The sequence below is a fragment of the Lepidothrix coronata genome, unplaced genomic scaffold (genome assembly GCF_001604755.1).
Source record: "Lepidothrix coronata isolate B3197 unplaced genomic scaffold, Lepidothrix_coronata-1.0 Scaffold237, whole genome shotgun sequence".
NCBI classification, from domain to species: Eukaryota; Metazoa; Chordata; class Aves; order Passeriformes; family Pipridae; genus Lepidothrix; species Lepidothrix coronata.
The window spans coordinates 899773-915250 of NW_016690417.1; the positions used below are offsets into that span (position 1 = coordinate 899773).

The following is a 15478-nucleotide window of genomic DNA, read 5'->3' on the forward strand; positions in this document are numbered from 1 at the left end:
CAGAGAAGGGACAGGGACAAACCCATGCTCTGCCAAGCACTGGCAGCATATGTGAAGGGACAGTGGTGGCACTGCTGGGGCACAGGACCCCAACCTGCTATTGCAGTGGGGTGCAGCCAACGTATGGAGAACAGGAGTGAGACCAGGCAGAAGCAAAGGATGATGTCTGGACATGGCTCTGGCAGGGACATCTCCCCTGCCATGTGCCATCAGGGTGACAGCAAGGGGCTGGCAGAGGAGCTGAGATGGGTTTTCGGCCTCCTGGACTCTCTGAGCACAAAAGCTGGAAATGATTTTGATTTTAATAGTGGTTTGGGTTATTTTTTCAATGATTTTTACACTTCTCATCTGATTCCAGGTGGATGTAGGCAGTGGGCAATGCAGTCCCTGGGGAGTAAGAATGTTTTGGGACGGGGCTCCCTAAAAATTCAGGTCTCCATACAGTCCATAGCTGCAGGTGGGATGAGCTGGGCCTGCAGCTCCACGTGGCAGTGGGTTGGTGCCCTTGCTCCAGGACTGGGCTGGGCAGGAGGATTCCTCTGAATTATTTCCAGATGGGGATTAATGCAGCAAACTGAGTTTGCTGCAGGATAGATAAACAAACCAAAGCTCCTCGGGAAGCTATTAATAAACCATCTGCCTGCTGCTTCTGCCCCAGATCTGGGAACATCCTGGTCCTGGCCTGGGGTGCAGCTGTGCCCTACCCTGCTGCCCTTCCAGCCCCTTGGCCATGGGGCAGAGGTGACAGGGATTCCTCCAGGTCTGCGACCACCAGGGTCCGAACGGGACAGGGGGTGTGAGGGTGTGAGTGGGGGCTGTGGCCCTGCTACAGGCCCCTACTCCAGACTGTAAGTGGAATAAGCTGCTGCCAGCCATGTCTCCTGGTCTCCCCATCCCTGCTGAGCTCTGCCAGGGACAGTGGCACTGGGAAGTGACACCTCTCCTCTTCAGCTTCAGGCAGCTTTGAACTGGAGCAGGTGTAAACAGGGTGGGGGCAGACTTTGAGCCCTCTCAAACTGGCACTGCCGTGCCAGGGTGAGGGTAAACCGGTTTTGGGTGGCTACAGCCCAGCAAGCTCACCTTTCCCATGCATTGTCGTCAGGGGGCTCCTGGGTGAACCTCCACGTGCACACAGACATGTGACCCTGTGGGGGAGGAGAAGAGTGGCCCATGGGACCCTCATCCCAGCCCTCCTCATTTTGACATGGCTGGTGATGTCCTGCCGGGGCAAACAGAGCCTGGACAAGGGCTGGGCTCACTGGGGTAGCCCATGTCTCCCAGCAGAGCTCCCCACTGAGGACCCCTGGCCATGGTGGGACAGCAGAGAAGATGGGGTTAGACCTGTGGATCTGACTGTCCCACTCAGCCAGTTACAGGGGTCCTGGGCCCACATGCCCCTCTGTACATGGCTGGTGAGGCAGCACACCCACGGGGGATGCCCCTGGAGAGGATGGAGGCCAAAAGATGGATCTGGCTTTGCTTATTTTCAGCTCTCCAGCTTGCAGCACACACAAGCAGTTAATCCCAGGCTACGCAGAACTGGCTGCTTACCTGGCTGGAGCAGTGCCTGGCAGAGGGAGGGACGAGGGCACGGCTCCCCACCTTGCCAGGGCAAGCATCACTGCAAAAATATTTGCTGAAAAAAGTTCAGCTCCACCCCGAGGAAAACCGGGTCCGGGAACAGAGCCTGATCCAGGTTTGCGGCCGGGCGAGCGGGGAACGCGTGTGGCTGCAGGAGCTGAGCGCGGCACTGCCGAGCAGCTCCACCGGCACCGCCGCGCTCAGCCGAGGGACAGGGGGCTGGGCAGGGCATCGGGCACTGGGGAACCTGTCCTTGGGTAACCGCAGGTCGGGGAGCCCTCTCTGCTCTCTGCCATGGGCTGCTGGAGAGTCCTCGGCCCCGTGCTGCCCCTCCTGCTGCTCCTGCACCCGCCGCCCTCGCCCGCCTGCCCGGCCGCCTGCCGCTGCTCCCCGGGCGAGGTGGACTGCAGCGAGCGGGGCCTCCGCGAGGTGCCGTGGAGCCTGTCGACCAACACCAGCACCCTGTGGCTCGGCTACAACTTCATCACCGTGCTGGGGCCGCGCTCCTTCCCTGCGCTGCCGGGGCTGCGGCTGCTCAGCCTGCCCCACAACCGCCTGGAGCTGATCCACGGCCGGGCGCTGCTGGGGCTCGGGGCGCTGCAGGACCTGGACCTGAGCCACAACCACCTGAGCGTGCTGAGCCCCGAGACCTTCCTGCCCCTCGCCAGCCTGGCCACGCTCAACCTGGGCAGCAACAGGCTGGGGGAGCTGGAGCCTGCGTTGCTGAGCGCCCTGCCCCAGCTCCGAGCCCTTCTCCTGCAGGACAACCCCTGGGTGTGCAGCTGTGGCATCCTGCCCCTCTGGCGCTGGCTCAGCCTCAACAGGGAGAAAGTACGAGGTGAGTGCCCGGAGTGTCCCCAGGCCCCCACCTGCTCCAGGCTGGCTGGTCACCCCGGAGGAGCTGAGGCAGGACCTCACCTGGCTCCCGAGGGCTTGGGTGGTCAGTGCCCTTGGGGTACAGTGACCTTCCCCAGAACCTGTCCTCAGGCCATGGCAGCTCCTGTGTCTGCTTAGGTGGACACATCCTTGGGTCTTGTACCTGGTGCCCACCCTTTGACCTTGGTCACCAGCATGGATTGCCTGGAGGGGAGGGCTGGGCAATGTCCCAGTGACAGGCACCCAGTGCTGTCCCCAGCAGTGGCACCAGTCCTGTCACGGGGAGAGCAATGGGCACCTGAAGGGGCAAGAGGAGCCTGTCTGTCAGGCTGCTGACCCAGCTAGGATGCAGTGCTTTCAGCCCCTTCCCCAAAGCCTTCATGAACCTGGTTCTGATCCTACATTTCTTTCCCCATGAGCTCCAGTGAAAGACACTTCTGCCAGCAAGCTTTAGCTGCCACTCCTTCCTGATTGATTCCAACTCGGATGTGCATCTGCACTTGTGCTGGCTGGGACATTCTGTGACATCTCAAGCCTGGCTGCTGAATGCTCCCTACATTTGTCTCCTGGGAACCAGTCCCTCCACCTTGTCTGCCCTATCTGCCATCCTGCCCCAAACCCATTTTCCTATGCCCATCTCCCTGTCCATCCCACTCTCTGGGGATCAGGACGTAGATGATCCCTGAACTCCACAGCTCCCTTTCTTTGTACCCTAACATGGGTGATCTTGATCAGCCTGGCCCCTGTCCTCCTGCCCTGGTCCCCTCTGTCCCATACAGAACTGCCATCCCCCTATCCCTGACACCTGCCTTTCCCGGATGCTCAGTGTGCCCACCAGCACTGCTTTTCTCTTCCAGAGAAGAGTTTGCTCCTCTGCAGAGTCCCAGAGCAGCTGAACAAGTACCCGATCATGGCCTTTGGAGATGAGTCCTTCAGGCAATGCCAGGAGACCTCGCTGTCCTCTGAACAGTACATCACCTTCTTCATCATTGGACCGTTCTCCTTCGTTGCCAGCATCTTCTTCTGCACCTTCATGGGCTCGGTCGTAGTGTTTTACCACAGCCTGCGCAGGGATTCCCACTGCTGGAGGAGACTCCGCATCTGCAGGGTGCACTGAGGCAGGATGGCCAGGCTTTAGCCCTGAGCAGGCTGTGGTCCACACCCTTCTCCAGCTGGCTGCACCCACCTGTTGCAAACATGTCCCAGCAGACCAGTGAGTGGAAGATCTGTCCCTGGAACTGCTTGGGTTTTTCTCAGAGTCCCCAGGACAATTCCAAGCTCCCTCTGCCCTGCTGCTGGGAGAGCAGCCTGCAGCTCAGCACCCTGCGGGGCATGGGCTGACTGCAGATGTTCTCAGTGTTTTGGGAGCTTCCCCAGACCACCCTCAGACCGTTCCTGGGGTTGTCCAGGTGATCCTTCTCCCCCTGTCCTGCCCCTTGTGATGCACAGTGGCCTCAGTGTGCTTTTCAGGATGCACCACGTGCCTCGCTGTGCCTCGGGGTGCAGCCTGGGAGCCCCGTGCACATCTCAGAACACTTGTATTCCTCTAGGCACCCCAGGAGTCACCATTTGCCTTTTGGTGCAGCCCAGGAGCCTCTGTGTGCCTTTCAGTTTGCTCTTAATCCCTCCTTGGGTCTTTTGGTGCCCCCAGCACTCTCTGTCTGCCTTCAATGACCCCATCAGTCTCAGGGTACCTTTCCATGCCTTCCAAAATCCTTGGCTTGGCTTTTCATGCACCCAAGTGCCATTTGTTTGGCTTCTGTGTCCTGACAGGCATTAGTTTGCCTTTTGGTGAACTGCAGAGCTCACCATGTGCCTTTTGGTGCACCTGAAAATCTCTGTGTGTTTTTGGAGCATTCCAGAGCCTTCATGAGGCTTTCAGACTACCCCAGAGCCCTCATGTGCTGGCCAAGGACAGGGCTGGTTGCAAAATGTTTCTTTTGATAGGTTTTTTTCATTGAGTCAGGAATGCTGGAGCTGAGAAGGCTCAACCAACAACCAAGATCTAGAGTAAGACTGAAGGTTACAGTGAAGGTTGGGAAGAGCCTTGAGCTTCCACTGATATGGTTCAGCAGAGGAACTGCCAAAGGATGGGTGAGGCTTGCAGTAGTTCCTCCCCCAATAGCTTTCCCTAGGCTAAAGCAGGCCAAGGTAGCTCAGTGATGGGAGTGGGGGCAAACAAGCCCATGTGGGTTTACAGCACAGAGATGCAGCCCTTAATGCTGCCTCACCTCCCATCACCCACAAAACAGGGCTGGGGCTGCCCCTGCACCTCCCTGCCCTGCCACCTCCTGCCCTTCCCTGTGGAAATGCTTCTGGACATGTCTATTGTTCGTACTGGGAGATGGCCTGGAAGGATCTGGAGCTGTGCTCCAGAGGAAAGCACAAGCTGGGTGACAAAAACAATCTTTCATGGAGAAGAAACAGCCCTTTTTGCCTGATCTCGTACCGACTGCAAGATGGTCAGAGCCACAGTGAGATGGCTGTGACCACCAGCTCCCCTTGTTCACTCGATCTCAGCAGGAGCTGTGGACCAGCCAGGGATGGGGCAGGTCAGCGCATCCCTCAGCAAACTCTTGGCAAGGGTTCAGTAAATCACACAGAGAATAAACCAAATGTCACCTTAGCTGTGGCTTGCTCCCATTTTTATTTTCAAGAGAGAAACCAACCCAGCGAGCTGCCACAGTGCCAGATTCCTACTTCCTTCTCTGTCGTGGTGTGTGGGGGCTGCAGGGAGCAGCTCCTCCACTGCCACCAGCCCTGCACCTGGGAGCTCTGCAGGACCTCTGCCGGGATCATCCTCTTGCCTGTCCCAGGAGCAATCCCAGTTCTCCCAGATCCTCTCTAGTGACAGCATTCAATCCTTCCCAAGTAGGCTTGGGCTTCCCATTTGGAGCTAAGACCTCACTTGTCATCCTGCTCAGCCCCCAGAGCCCTGCTCCTCCTCCCAGACCACCCTGAGGCTGAGCCCACCATGAAGGCTGGGCTGGTGGTCTTGGCACATGGGGACTATTCTGTCAGTGGGTGATGTTGCTTCGGTTCAGCCCAAGGGAGCTGCCTTTCTGTTTTGCAAATCCCTCAGTGGAGCCTCCCTATGGATGGGCTGATGTGTGAGGACTCCCCCAGATGCTTCACCCCTGTGGCCCATCCTCTGTTCCCAAAGGCTGGTCCCACTGGCAGTGCCCCACACTGGCTCCCAGGAGATGGGAAACCCAGCAGTGGCAGTGGACCATTTTCCCTGGAATGAAGGTGGGCCAGAACCAGCTGCCATGCTGCTGGTGTTTGGACAGCTCCGGACTGTCCCCATCCCCTCACTGCAAGGCCTGTCCCCCTCCTGTGGCTGTTCAGGCTGTCTATCAGCTGAGTATCCCAGAATGATGCCAGTCCTTCCCTCATCTCCTCTGCAGCTCCTGGCCTTTCTCCCTGCTGGTTTCTCCAACCCTTCCCGTCCCTCCACCCTCCACTGTTTGCAGACCCTGCAGTGGGGCTGGGTGAGGTTCTGACTCAGCACAGGGCTCCCTGCCAGCTTTGCCAGAAGCCAGAGACAGAAAGAGGCACACGGCATCAGAATAAACCACTTCATGATCCAGTCTAGACTTTACTGAGCTCTTGCAAAAACTCGGTATTAATGTTACATTGACGTACAAAGTAGAATGGGTCCAATTTCTCAGCTGGAGCTAGATGAACTAGATGGAGCCACAGCAGTCAGTGGGACGATGCTCACAGACCTCAGCTGCCGTTTGAAAATCCTGCCTGTGGGGCTGCTTGCCCCTGGGGGAAGCCCTGTCTGCTTGGCTGGGGCAGGGAGAAGGCAGTTCATGCCACTGGGGCTTGGTACCACATTGCAGGTGGGTTTTCCATGTTTGCAGGAGACGGGATATGATGCTGCCTGTGCATGTGCAGTAGCTGCTCATCACCAGCCTGGCTGGTACCAGATGCTTCCCCCAGTGCTGGTGTCTCTGCACCCACTCCCAGAGCCCACAGTGAGGGTGCTCAGAGGTGCTGGCACATGGGGGTAGGCTTGAGGGGAGGAAGGTGCAGGAAGGAATGGCATCAGCCTGGCTTGTTTGGTTTCCTTCTCCTGAACTGCGATCTGGTTTCCATGTGTCCAGGTTCAGGCAGATGCAGCGCCATGAGTTGAGGCTTCAAGGCTGCCATGGGCGCTACTGGCAAACTGGAACTACAGGTGAGGGTGGCAGGGAAGCTGGCAGTGCCGCCCGTGTGCCCCGACACTGCAGGCAGCAAGCCACGACCAGCCAGCAGCATCTCTCCTTGCATTGCTGGTGCTGAGGCAGTGTGGAGCTTGGGTAAAGGTCAGTGCAACCATCCAGAGCCATTCCTCATGGAGAATTCCTGGCTAGGAGAGCCACTGGGTGAGTGCTACATGCTGGCCATGGCCAGGTCCTGGGGGTGTCTTCTGTGCAGGAGAGGTGGGGAGCTGGGACCTTGGCTGGTAGCACGCTGTGGGCTCCAGGGTACCACAATTAGCACAGGAGCATGGGCTGCAGGGTGGGAGTGCTCCTGCTGCAAACAGACCATGGACAGGAGCCAAGTCACAGCCCGGAGCTGATGGGAGGGAGGAGCAGGGGGTCATACCCTGCAGGGAGCAGAGCACACATCTTCCAGCCCCTGCAGCAGACGTGGGGGTCACTTGGTACAACAGGAACATGTGCCCAACCTGCCGAACCACACCGGCTGCTCCAGCTACTCAGGACCAGCACGTTGCACTGGAGCCCTCCAGGTGGTGGGAAACATGGAGCACACGTTTGAGGGGCTGTGTGTGCTGAGAAGCCTGCAGCCTGCACAGTGGAGCACGTGTTTGTGGTCTGGCACCAGATGTTCCCCACTACCATGGTAGAGCAGGCACCATGTGCCTTCCGCAGTCCTTTCCCCTTGCATGGAGCCAGTCAGTGGCAATCCTGATTATTGTGACTCTGCTTGGAAGCAATATTCTCTGTACAGTGGAGTCCAAACCGTGTCCTGGTTCTGCTGTGCGTTCTGGGGCACGAGCATGGCAGCAGGCCTGGGAAGGGAGGGAGATATACAATGGAGTCACTGTGTATGGATGAAGGATGCTTTCCTCCCATCTCACCCGGAAGAACCCATCAGTGTCCCTTGAAAGGCAGTCCTGGCTATGCCTTCCTACTGTGTTGGGCAAGGACTGATGGCCCTCAGGGAGAAGGTCACACCACAGTGCTGACTGAGGGGTCGGAGAGGTTGAGCTGGCCAGTGATGTCGGTGGGGTGATACTGCTGCAACACACAAATAGACAGACAAGGAGAAAGAAGTGTTAGGCAGTTCTGGCACTTGTCCCCACTGGTACTTATATCCCATGTGTCCCTACGGGATATCTCTTGGGGGTGATGCAACGCCCCGAGAGCTGCTGCTGGCTGAGGTCCCCTTCCCAATGCAATTGTGCAGAGGTCGTTGCAGACACTCTCCAAGCACCCTAGAGCTGGGCAGAGGGGACACCCAGAAGCGTGGCGCAGCTTCTGCGGAGCGTGGCTGCCACGTTGCCCTCTGAGCGAGCCCCTCTCCACTCTGGGAGGGCTACAAAACAAAGCCTGTGACTCATCAGCCCAGCCCACAGCTGAACCTGTGTTTGGAGGGTCTGGCTGGGTTTTGGCACCTTTCTGATGCCAGATCAAGCTGTGCTTTGAGGCCAGGGCGTTTCACCTCCTTGCTTGAATGACTCTGCTGTGACTATCCTTTCATGCAGGTGAGATGTGTGGTGTGGTTGGCTTGTGATAAAGTGTGGCATTGATTGCTAATGTGAAAATACAGCCTGTGGTGGGGATGTGGCCTGGATTTGGTGTTCTGTGCTCCTTGTGGATGGGGGGGCTCAGCAAACACTCCCTGAGAGAGACCTCCCCCACTGCAGTCCCGTTAGCAAGCAAGGGGCAAGAAAGAAATATCCACCAATGGGCAAGAAAAAAAAGTCCTTCCTCCCTGGGCAGGAATTTGCAACTGGGAATTTATTTCTTCCCTTCCTCCTTTCGTACTCCCTTCCTCTCCCAGTTCCACTCTTCTAACTCCAAAGCCTGGACTGGTAGCCCTATGCAGCCCTGCTGTGAGAGCAGGTGGCAGGAGCATCCTGTGCTGCAGTCTGGGATCCTCAACCGGTGCCAGGGCAGGAAAGGGTCTCAGTAGGTCTCGTGTGCTGCAGTGTAGGCCCTCTCCAGTGACATTTTCCCAGCCCTTGCACCACCCTGCACAGGAGGGCTGACGTTTTGAGGGGCTCCCGGGGGGCTCCTCAGAGATGGGACGTGACCTGCCCCGCGTTGGTCGGTGCTGTCTCCGGTGGCCTCTGCGGTGCTGCTGGCAGCTCTGGCACTGTGGCTACCCTGTGTGCTCTACACCCTGCCTCCTGCCACGGGGAAGTCTGGGAGTCCCCCCGTGTGGGGCTGCCCAATCCAGCCTTGTGCTTTACCAGGACCTCTTGGTGGGGAGCAGTTGGGCCAGGGCCAGGAGCCGTGTGCTCCCATCTCTCCGGTACACATGCTGGGAATGAACTGACGCCCAGGGAACATCTCACAGGATCATCCTGTCACCTAGGGGACTAGCTAATATTCCCATGGAGCCTCTGGGAATTCCTCACCGTGGCCTTGCTTCACTAAGGGGCAACACCTCGGCCATCACCTGTTGGCACGGAGAATGGCCGGGGCCATCCTGACACCGCTCTGCTGCCCTGGGGGGAGCTTTTGGTGGCTGCTCATCAGCCCACCAAAAAACACCCCTCTCCCAAAAATGGGTGCAGCCACCCCCTCCTTGTGAAAAATTTGAATTCCAGGCTAAATGCGCCGTTCCCATAGCAAAACTGCTGAGAGGTGTGTGCTCATGGGATGGGGCTTGACTCCCGCAGGGAGGAGAGGCGACTGGGAAAGGGGAGAGGCCGGGTGAGTCACTGGTGGAGAAGAAGGAGGAACTTGAGATACAAAAATGAATGGGTAGAAGAAAGGTCCTTTGTTGAATATCCTGCCTGATGCAAGCGGGGAGGAAAAGCGTTGTGTGCATGTGTGAGTCGTGTGCCTGGGTGCACGTGTACGTGTGGCGTCTGTGGTGGAAGGCTTGGAGGTCTAGCAGGGCAGGCTGGGGCCTTCTGGCCTCTCTGCACAGCTCTGGGGGTGGGCAACGCTAAAATAACCAAGTGAAATGGGGAATCTGGCCAGAAAAATTAAAATACAAGAGCATGGCTTTTGATTTGAAAGCATATCTCCTCCAATCACAGAGTTGTCACAGGGTAACATTCTCATTTACTGTTTTTTTTTGTTCATGCATGCAATTTTTAATAATAAAAATTAAAATTAAAAGAAAAAAAGAAAAGCAAAAAAAAAGCAAGAAAACGATCATATTGAAATTATGTTAAAGTAGGACTAATGCTAGAAGCACATATCAGTAATTTAGGGTAAATTATGTTACAGGGATGGTGCAATAATCCCCAAACCAAACATCATAAAGCCAAGAAATTAATCAATATTAACCGTAGAAGAGACTCAAACATGTTAAGGTATGGAAGTGAAGTGAAGGCACCAAAAACTTTAAATGACAACCAGGAAGAAAATATAGACAAGAACTTAATGTCTTTAAAAATGACTTCAACCTAACTGGGCTCATATGGTAGTCCCTGGCTAGTGGAAGAGTTTTCTGGAAGAATTTTGGTTTGTTGTTGTTTGTTTGTTTTTTTTTTTCAATTAAAAATTAGAATTCCAGCTAAATGCAATCTTGCTGTAGAAAATATCAACTTCCCTTAAAAAAAAAAAAAGTTGTCTTTGACCTACTTTTGGTTCTTTTGGGCCAAAAAAAACTAGGCTCTTTTTTTCAGCCAACAAGCATTTGGCTTTGGGACAGCTGATCCTTCACTGAGAAGGTGACCTTTTCCATGAAGCCCCTCGGCTCTCGACCAGCTCTGGCACCATCCCCACGGCTGCAGGGCAGCACCGCCGGCAGCGCCGCGCCCTTGGCGGTGATGTGGGACGTGTGTCGTGCCGTGCCTGGGGGTGCCCACGGGCTGGCAATGTGTCTCTGCGGGGGCTGCCGATGGCTGGGGGGGCGGCTAAGGGACCTGTGCACCTCGTTACGTGTCTGTAGGAAATGTGCCGGCTCGGAGGGTGTCTGTGTGGTTTATGCGTCTCACATGGCGTCTGTGGGGTTGCAGTATCGTGGGTGGCTGCGATGGATGGCAGTACGTCAGCTCTGCGAGTGCTATTCGAGTTGCAGGAGCTGCCTATGGGGAACACATGCATCTCCTCCTGGGGCGGTGGGGATGATGTGCCGCGGAGAGGCTGTGCAGCTCGGGTGATGGTGGGCGCTAGGACGTTCAGAGTGGGGTGGTAGCTTCCCAGGGCTGTCTTGGCTCCATGGTGCCAGCCTGTCTCTCTGGCACTCCTGAGGGACCATTCTGCAGGGCTGCAGAGCAGAATCCATTTTTAAAACTCCCGACAACGAAAAGGAAAGAAGCAAGGCCACCAGGTCTGCGTCTTTCGCTTGCTAGCCAGGAGAGCCTGTGGGGCTGGGGTCAGCCTGGCCTTCCAGCCCCATGGGCTCTCCAGCCTCGCCCATCTAAGACCTGGTGTGGGCCTGTGGCTCTGATGAACATCATGAAACAGAGCACCTCGCTGCTTTCTCGTCTTTACAAGGACCCCAGGCAACGTGCCCCAGCATGCTACGTACTCATGGGGCCTTCCACAGCAGGAGGGCATTGGGGTCTCTGGGCCAGGGCTGCTGCACAGAAGTGGAGGGCACCAAGCGCAGGCTGTGACATGAGCTGGTGGCAGCACCCTCCTGCTGGTCACTCATCCCGCAGAGCAACCAGCAAGTCTGCCCAACATCCCCACAAAGCTTGCTCCACCGTGGACCTCCTGCAATAGCCGGACCTCAGAGCTGCTAGACTCCAAGTTGGCCACGTTGGCTTGGATGTTGACCCCAGTAGCTTTTTCTTGACCCAGCTAGCCCAGTTCCCTGGGGAACGTGTCCTGGGACCCTGGCCACATCACCCCATGGCAGGCAGAGGACTGTGACAGGCTTCTGGGCAGTGGGGAACAGTTGACCATAACTGCCTTGCAGATGCAGCTGCCCCCAAAGTGGTGACCATCTTCTGGGATGAGTGGGGTCATCTCCCTCCGCAACTGGCCTGTGAGCAATGCGCCAGGAAGAGCATGGACAGGACCCAAAGCACAAGGAGCCTCAGGCTGATCCCCACCAGGCGTGGGAAGGGGGAGAACAGTTCCACAGCTCACCCATAGGACCTCTGGTGCAGGTGAGCCCTGGATCTGGTCAACTCAGGGCATGGGGTGCTCCTGCTGTGGGGCAGAGAGGGCTGTGGGCTGCTGTGGTGTAGGGTGGATGCCACACTGTGGAACAGGATCAGGTTCAGGATGCTTCCCTGAAGAAGGAGTGGTATGGGAGGTACCAGGGATGCCACACGCCAGCTGCCCCATTGTTCTTGGGTTCTGCTCCTCTCAATGAGCCCACCAATGGAACTGGTCCCCCCAGGTGCCGAGGGCACCATCAGGCTTCTGCTTTCCCAGGGCCGGATCCCTTGGTTTCCTAATCATGGAGTAGTTCAAACACATCAAAACAAGGGAATCTACCCAGGACATGCAGATATTTCTGCAATTTTTTCTCCCTTTTTTTCTCCGTGCATCCCACTTCTCTTCCTCATCCTCACTCTTCCCATCTTCTCTCCCCTGCACCACCCACCCCATCTCTGTCTTCTCTCCCCTGGTTGTGATTCAGGCCACCAAGACACAACCTCTGACCTCCCTGCAGAGCTGCTCAGGGGGTGCAGCAGTGGGAAGAGGGCATCCCAGATATGGGAGCATCACTTGGACAAGGTGCCACCTGGGGAGCATGGAGGCAGTGCAGGAGGGGACAGGGATGCCTGTCTTCCCCATGGGGACAGAGGATGGGTGGGAAGAATGTGGGTCCCCCCTCATGACTTCCAGGCTTTGAGGTGACAGTGAGAGGAGCACTTTGTGTGAGGTGGTGGCAGTTGAGCCCGGCCGAGGGCTCAGCTGTCCCCAGGGACGCGTCCCAGGGGTGCTCCAGGAGTTTCTTGGCACAGAGCCTGCGCTGGTGTCAAAGGCAGCCTCCTCCGTTCCGCACACAGAGCCGTGGCCCCGAGACCCCCTGCGGTATCACATGCTGCTCCCCGGGGCGCCCCAAGCCTGCGGCTGGGGACGGGCCACCCCATCATGGGGGGCCACATCTCCCTGCCCTGCCACCGTCCCCCCGTCCCCGCCGCGCCTCGGGCAGCCTGGCGGGGAGCTTGCTCTGGGCAACCCTGGGCAGAAACCCGCCGGTCTCCCCGGGGAGGTGGTTTTGGTCAGCCCATTGCGCCAGGAGGTCGGGCAGCAACACGCAGCGGGCGCTGCCACACGAGACAACAGAGTAGCCACAGTGCAGAGTGTCATACAACAGACGGTGACATGCAGAGGGACATGGCTCAGTCCGACAGACCAACAGCCCAACCTGACGCTGAAGTGTCTGAAGCTCCAGCACGAGCAGACACATTTGCACATTTGGAAACAGCTGGCTTTAGAGGCAGCAATTCGGAAATTTTCTCTGGTTACATGACAGCAGTGGAAAGCACAAGTTTGAACCAAGGCTGGGTCTTTAACAACCTCCACTTTCAAGCCTTTGTATCTCTTTTCTAGAGCTGCATTACTGCTGACAATAACCAGAGACAGCTGTCACTCCTGTGCCCAGGACTACATCCCGAATGCTAATCGTCACAAACAAAAATCACATGTAGAGAATGTGACACGCATGGCTCTCGGTGAGGTGGCACGGTGCCCAAATTAAACTGGGGTGATTGTTTTTAGGCATACAATGACAAACAGGTACAGAAACACTCAGGAACAGAAAAAAAAAAAGGAAAAAATAAATGTCATCCGTTTCAAGAGGTCAGCACCAGTAAGGTGAGCGAAGCACAGAGAGGAACATCGGAAATCATCCAGGCAGAAAGAAAACAAAAAAACAAAACAAAAACTCAGTTGCATCTCCCAACTCATCACAGGACTCCAAGCCACCTCCTGCCTGCCCTCCAGGATCCCAGCATCCTTTCAGGAACACGGGATGACTGACTCACTGACTGACTGACTGACTGGTGACGAACATGAGCTATGCATGTACACTGGCAGCTTCGGGATGGGTGTGTGGCAGTCAATGGGATGGCAGAAGAGAGAAAGAGAGAGAAAGAGAGAGGGCAGAATTGTTCTTCTTCCTCTTACCGTATCCTTGGAGGACCTACGTCTCTTGAAGCTGGAGGCCAGGGTGGAGGTGATGGACCTAAAAGTGGCTTTCTTTTTAGGGTCAGGTTCTGCTCTACCACTTTTTCTATCCTAAAATGAATATGTATAAGTAATTAGATCTCTAGTGTGTTGTTGGAAACTCTAAATCTATTTGAATACTGCCCCATGTCATGGCTTTCATTTAGGTGAGAAAGCTACTGGAGGTGTTCTGTCACTCCCAGTCCTCCAAGGGCCTCCGTGACCCATGGCTACGGCACAGCCACCACACTGATACAGCTGCCAGGGGCCGGCCTCACATCTGGAGTGCTGGAAACCCCTCTGGGGAGTATCCCTGCTCTCCTGGGTGTCTGTGGCCAGGCCGGCACAGCTGACCTCGCTTCCTGGGGATGCTCTGCCTGGCGCCCTGCCCCTCGCTTCCACCGCTAGCCTGGCTGGACAGAGATGTGAGACGCTGCACCTACCACTACAAAAAAAAAATTGCTCAGGGCCTTTTCTGAGGCTGAATCCTAGTGCCAGAAGAGAGAGAGAGGACTGCATTGAAAGAGAAGTCATTGTATGAATATTCTGTAAAAAAAAAGTGTTCAAAAATTCAAATGACGCAGTTGTGCAAAGCCGAACGTGGTTGCTGGTGGTGGTTTGGTGGTTGTTTTTTTTTTTTCCAAAGTAAAACAGGCTAAAAAAAAAGAAAAAAAAAAAGAAACTGGAAGAAAAAGAAAATTAAAAAAAAAGATAAGGAAAAGAAAGGGAGGAGGCAAAGCGTTAGTGCTATGATGTCGTCGGGGTCGGGATGAACTCAAAGAGAAACAGAACTGAAAAATGTAGGCGTTGGAGTTAGCGAGTCGGACCTGGTTGGCGCAGGCTGGGAGCACCAGCCGCCATGGTGCGGGGGCAGCGAGCCGAGGGGACCGGCCGCGCTCGGCGGCGGGCGCTGACAACGATTCCTCCCCAATTGCTTTCGTGCCAATGAGTGTGACCTTTCCGACGGGGGACGGAGTGACCAGGTCTGGCTCTGCTACCGCACGGGGGTAACCAAAATGTATCCCGCTGGTGCGTAGAGCATGCTCGGGGATACATTTGCTCCTCCTTCTCAGTTCTCTCTTTTGCGGACATGCACAAACGGAAAGGAAAGCAAGATGAATGGAATGAAATGTCTTTTTCTTCCATGGCATCTCAGGAAATAGCCATGGCAAAACTGTGATCCCAAAAAACATTATTTTTGTTTGTTTTTGTTAACAAATAAATCTTTCCACTTGCCTACCTTCTAGCAATGTACCAGATACTAGTGCTCTGACGTTTCCTCCTGTGGAAAAGTCTTACAATGTCAAACGGCTCTTTACCATGAGGCTGTTTACCCCCACAGGGCAGCATGCTTTGCTCACAGTCCCACAGACTCTGCCCAAGGACCCAGTGCAGTATTTTCTAGAAGGTTGGCAAGTGAAAAATGGCAGTGCGACTAGTGTGCTCTGTCCCAGCAGCCTTAACCCCCTCGGTGCTGCTGCTTTTTGGAAGCAAAGGAAAAAAAAAGATAAAAAAGGAAAAAAAAAGTTGAGAAATGGTTTTTCCGAGACTCTTATCAGCGAACTGAACTCAGCGAGCTCTCAGGATACAGCAGCCCAGCCTCGTGCTCCCCTTGCTGCTCTCGGGCAGGTCACTTCCACCCAGGCAGCCCCCCCCAAAACACCCCAGCCAGCGCTGCTCCCCCAGGGCCACCGCTCCGGGCTTCTTTCAGGCTCCCTGAGCCTCGTTCTCTCTCTTTCCTTCGCTGGCTC

General features: G+C 55.9%; 2 protein-coding genes across 18 annotated transcripts in view; one reads left to right on the plus strand and one right to left on the minus strand.

Moving 5' to 3' along the window:
• Positions 1 to 1875: 1875 nt before the first annotated feature.
• LRRC26 (leucine rich repeat containing 26) lies at positions 1876 to 3574 on the plus strand. Its single transcript, XM_017834650.1, has 2 exons — positions 1876 to 2419; positions 3315 to 3574. The coding sequence occupies exons 1-2, from the start codon at positions 1876 to 1878 to the stop codon at positions 3572 to 3574; spliced, it is 804 nt and encodes a 267-aa protein (XP_017690139.1).
• A 2461-nt stretch (positions 3575 to 6035) lies between these two features.
• GRIN1 (glutamate ionotropic receptor NMDA type subunit 1) overlaps positions 6036 to 15478 on the minus strand; it is a 39351-nt gene continuing 29908 nt past the window's right edge. For 2 of the 17 annotated variants that reach the window (XM_017834668.1, XM_017834683.1), the window contains 2 exons: positions 14555 to 14806; positions 6036 to 7709 (listed from right to left, as the gene is read on the minus strand). In XM_017834668.1, the coding sequence (XP_017690157.1) occupies positions 7641 to 7709; positions 14555 to 14806 (321 nt within the window). In that variant the 3' untranslated portion in view covers positions 6036 to 7640. The other 15 variants (XR_001877947.1, XR_001877946.1, XM_017834673.1 and 12 more) reach the window with 15 other exon arrangements.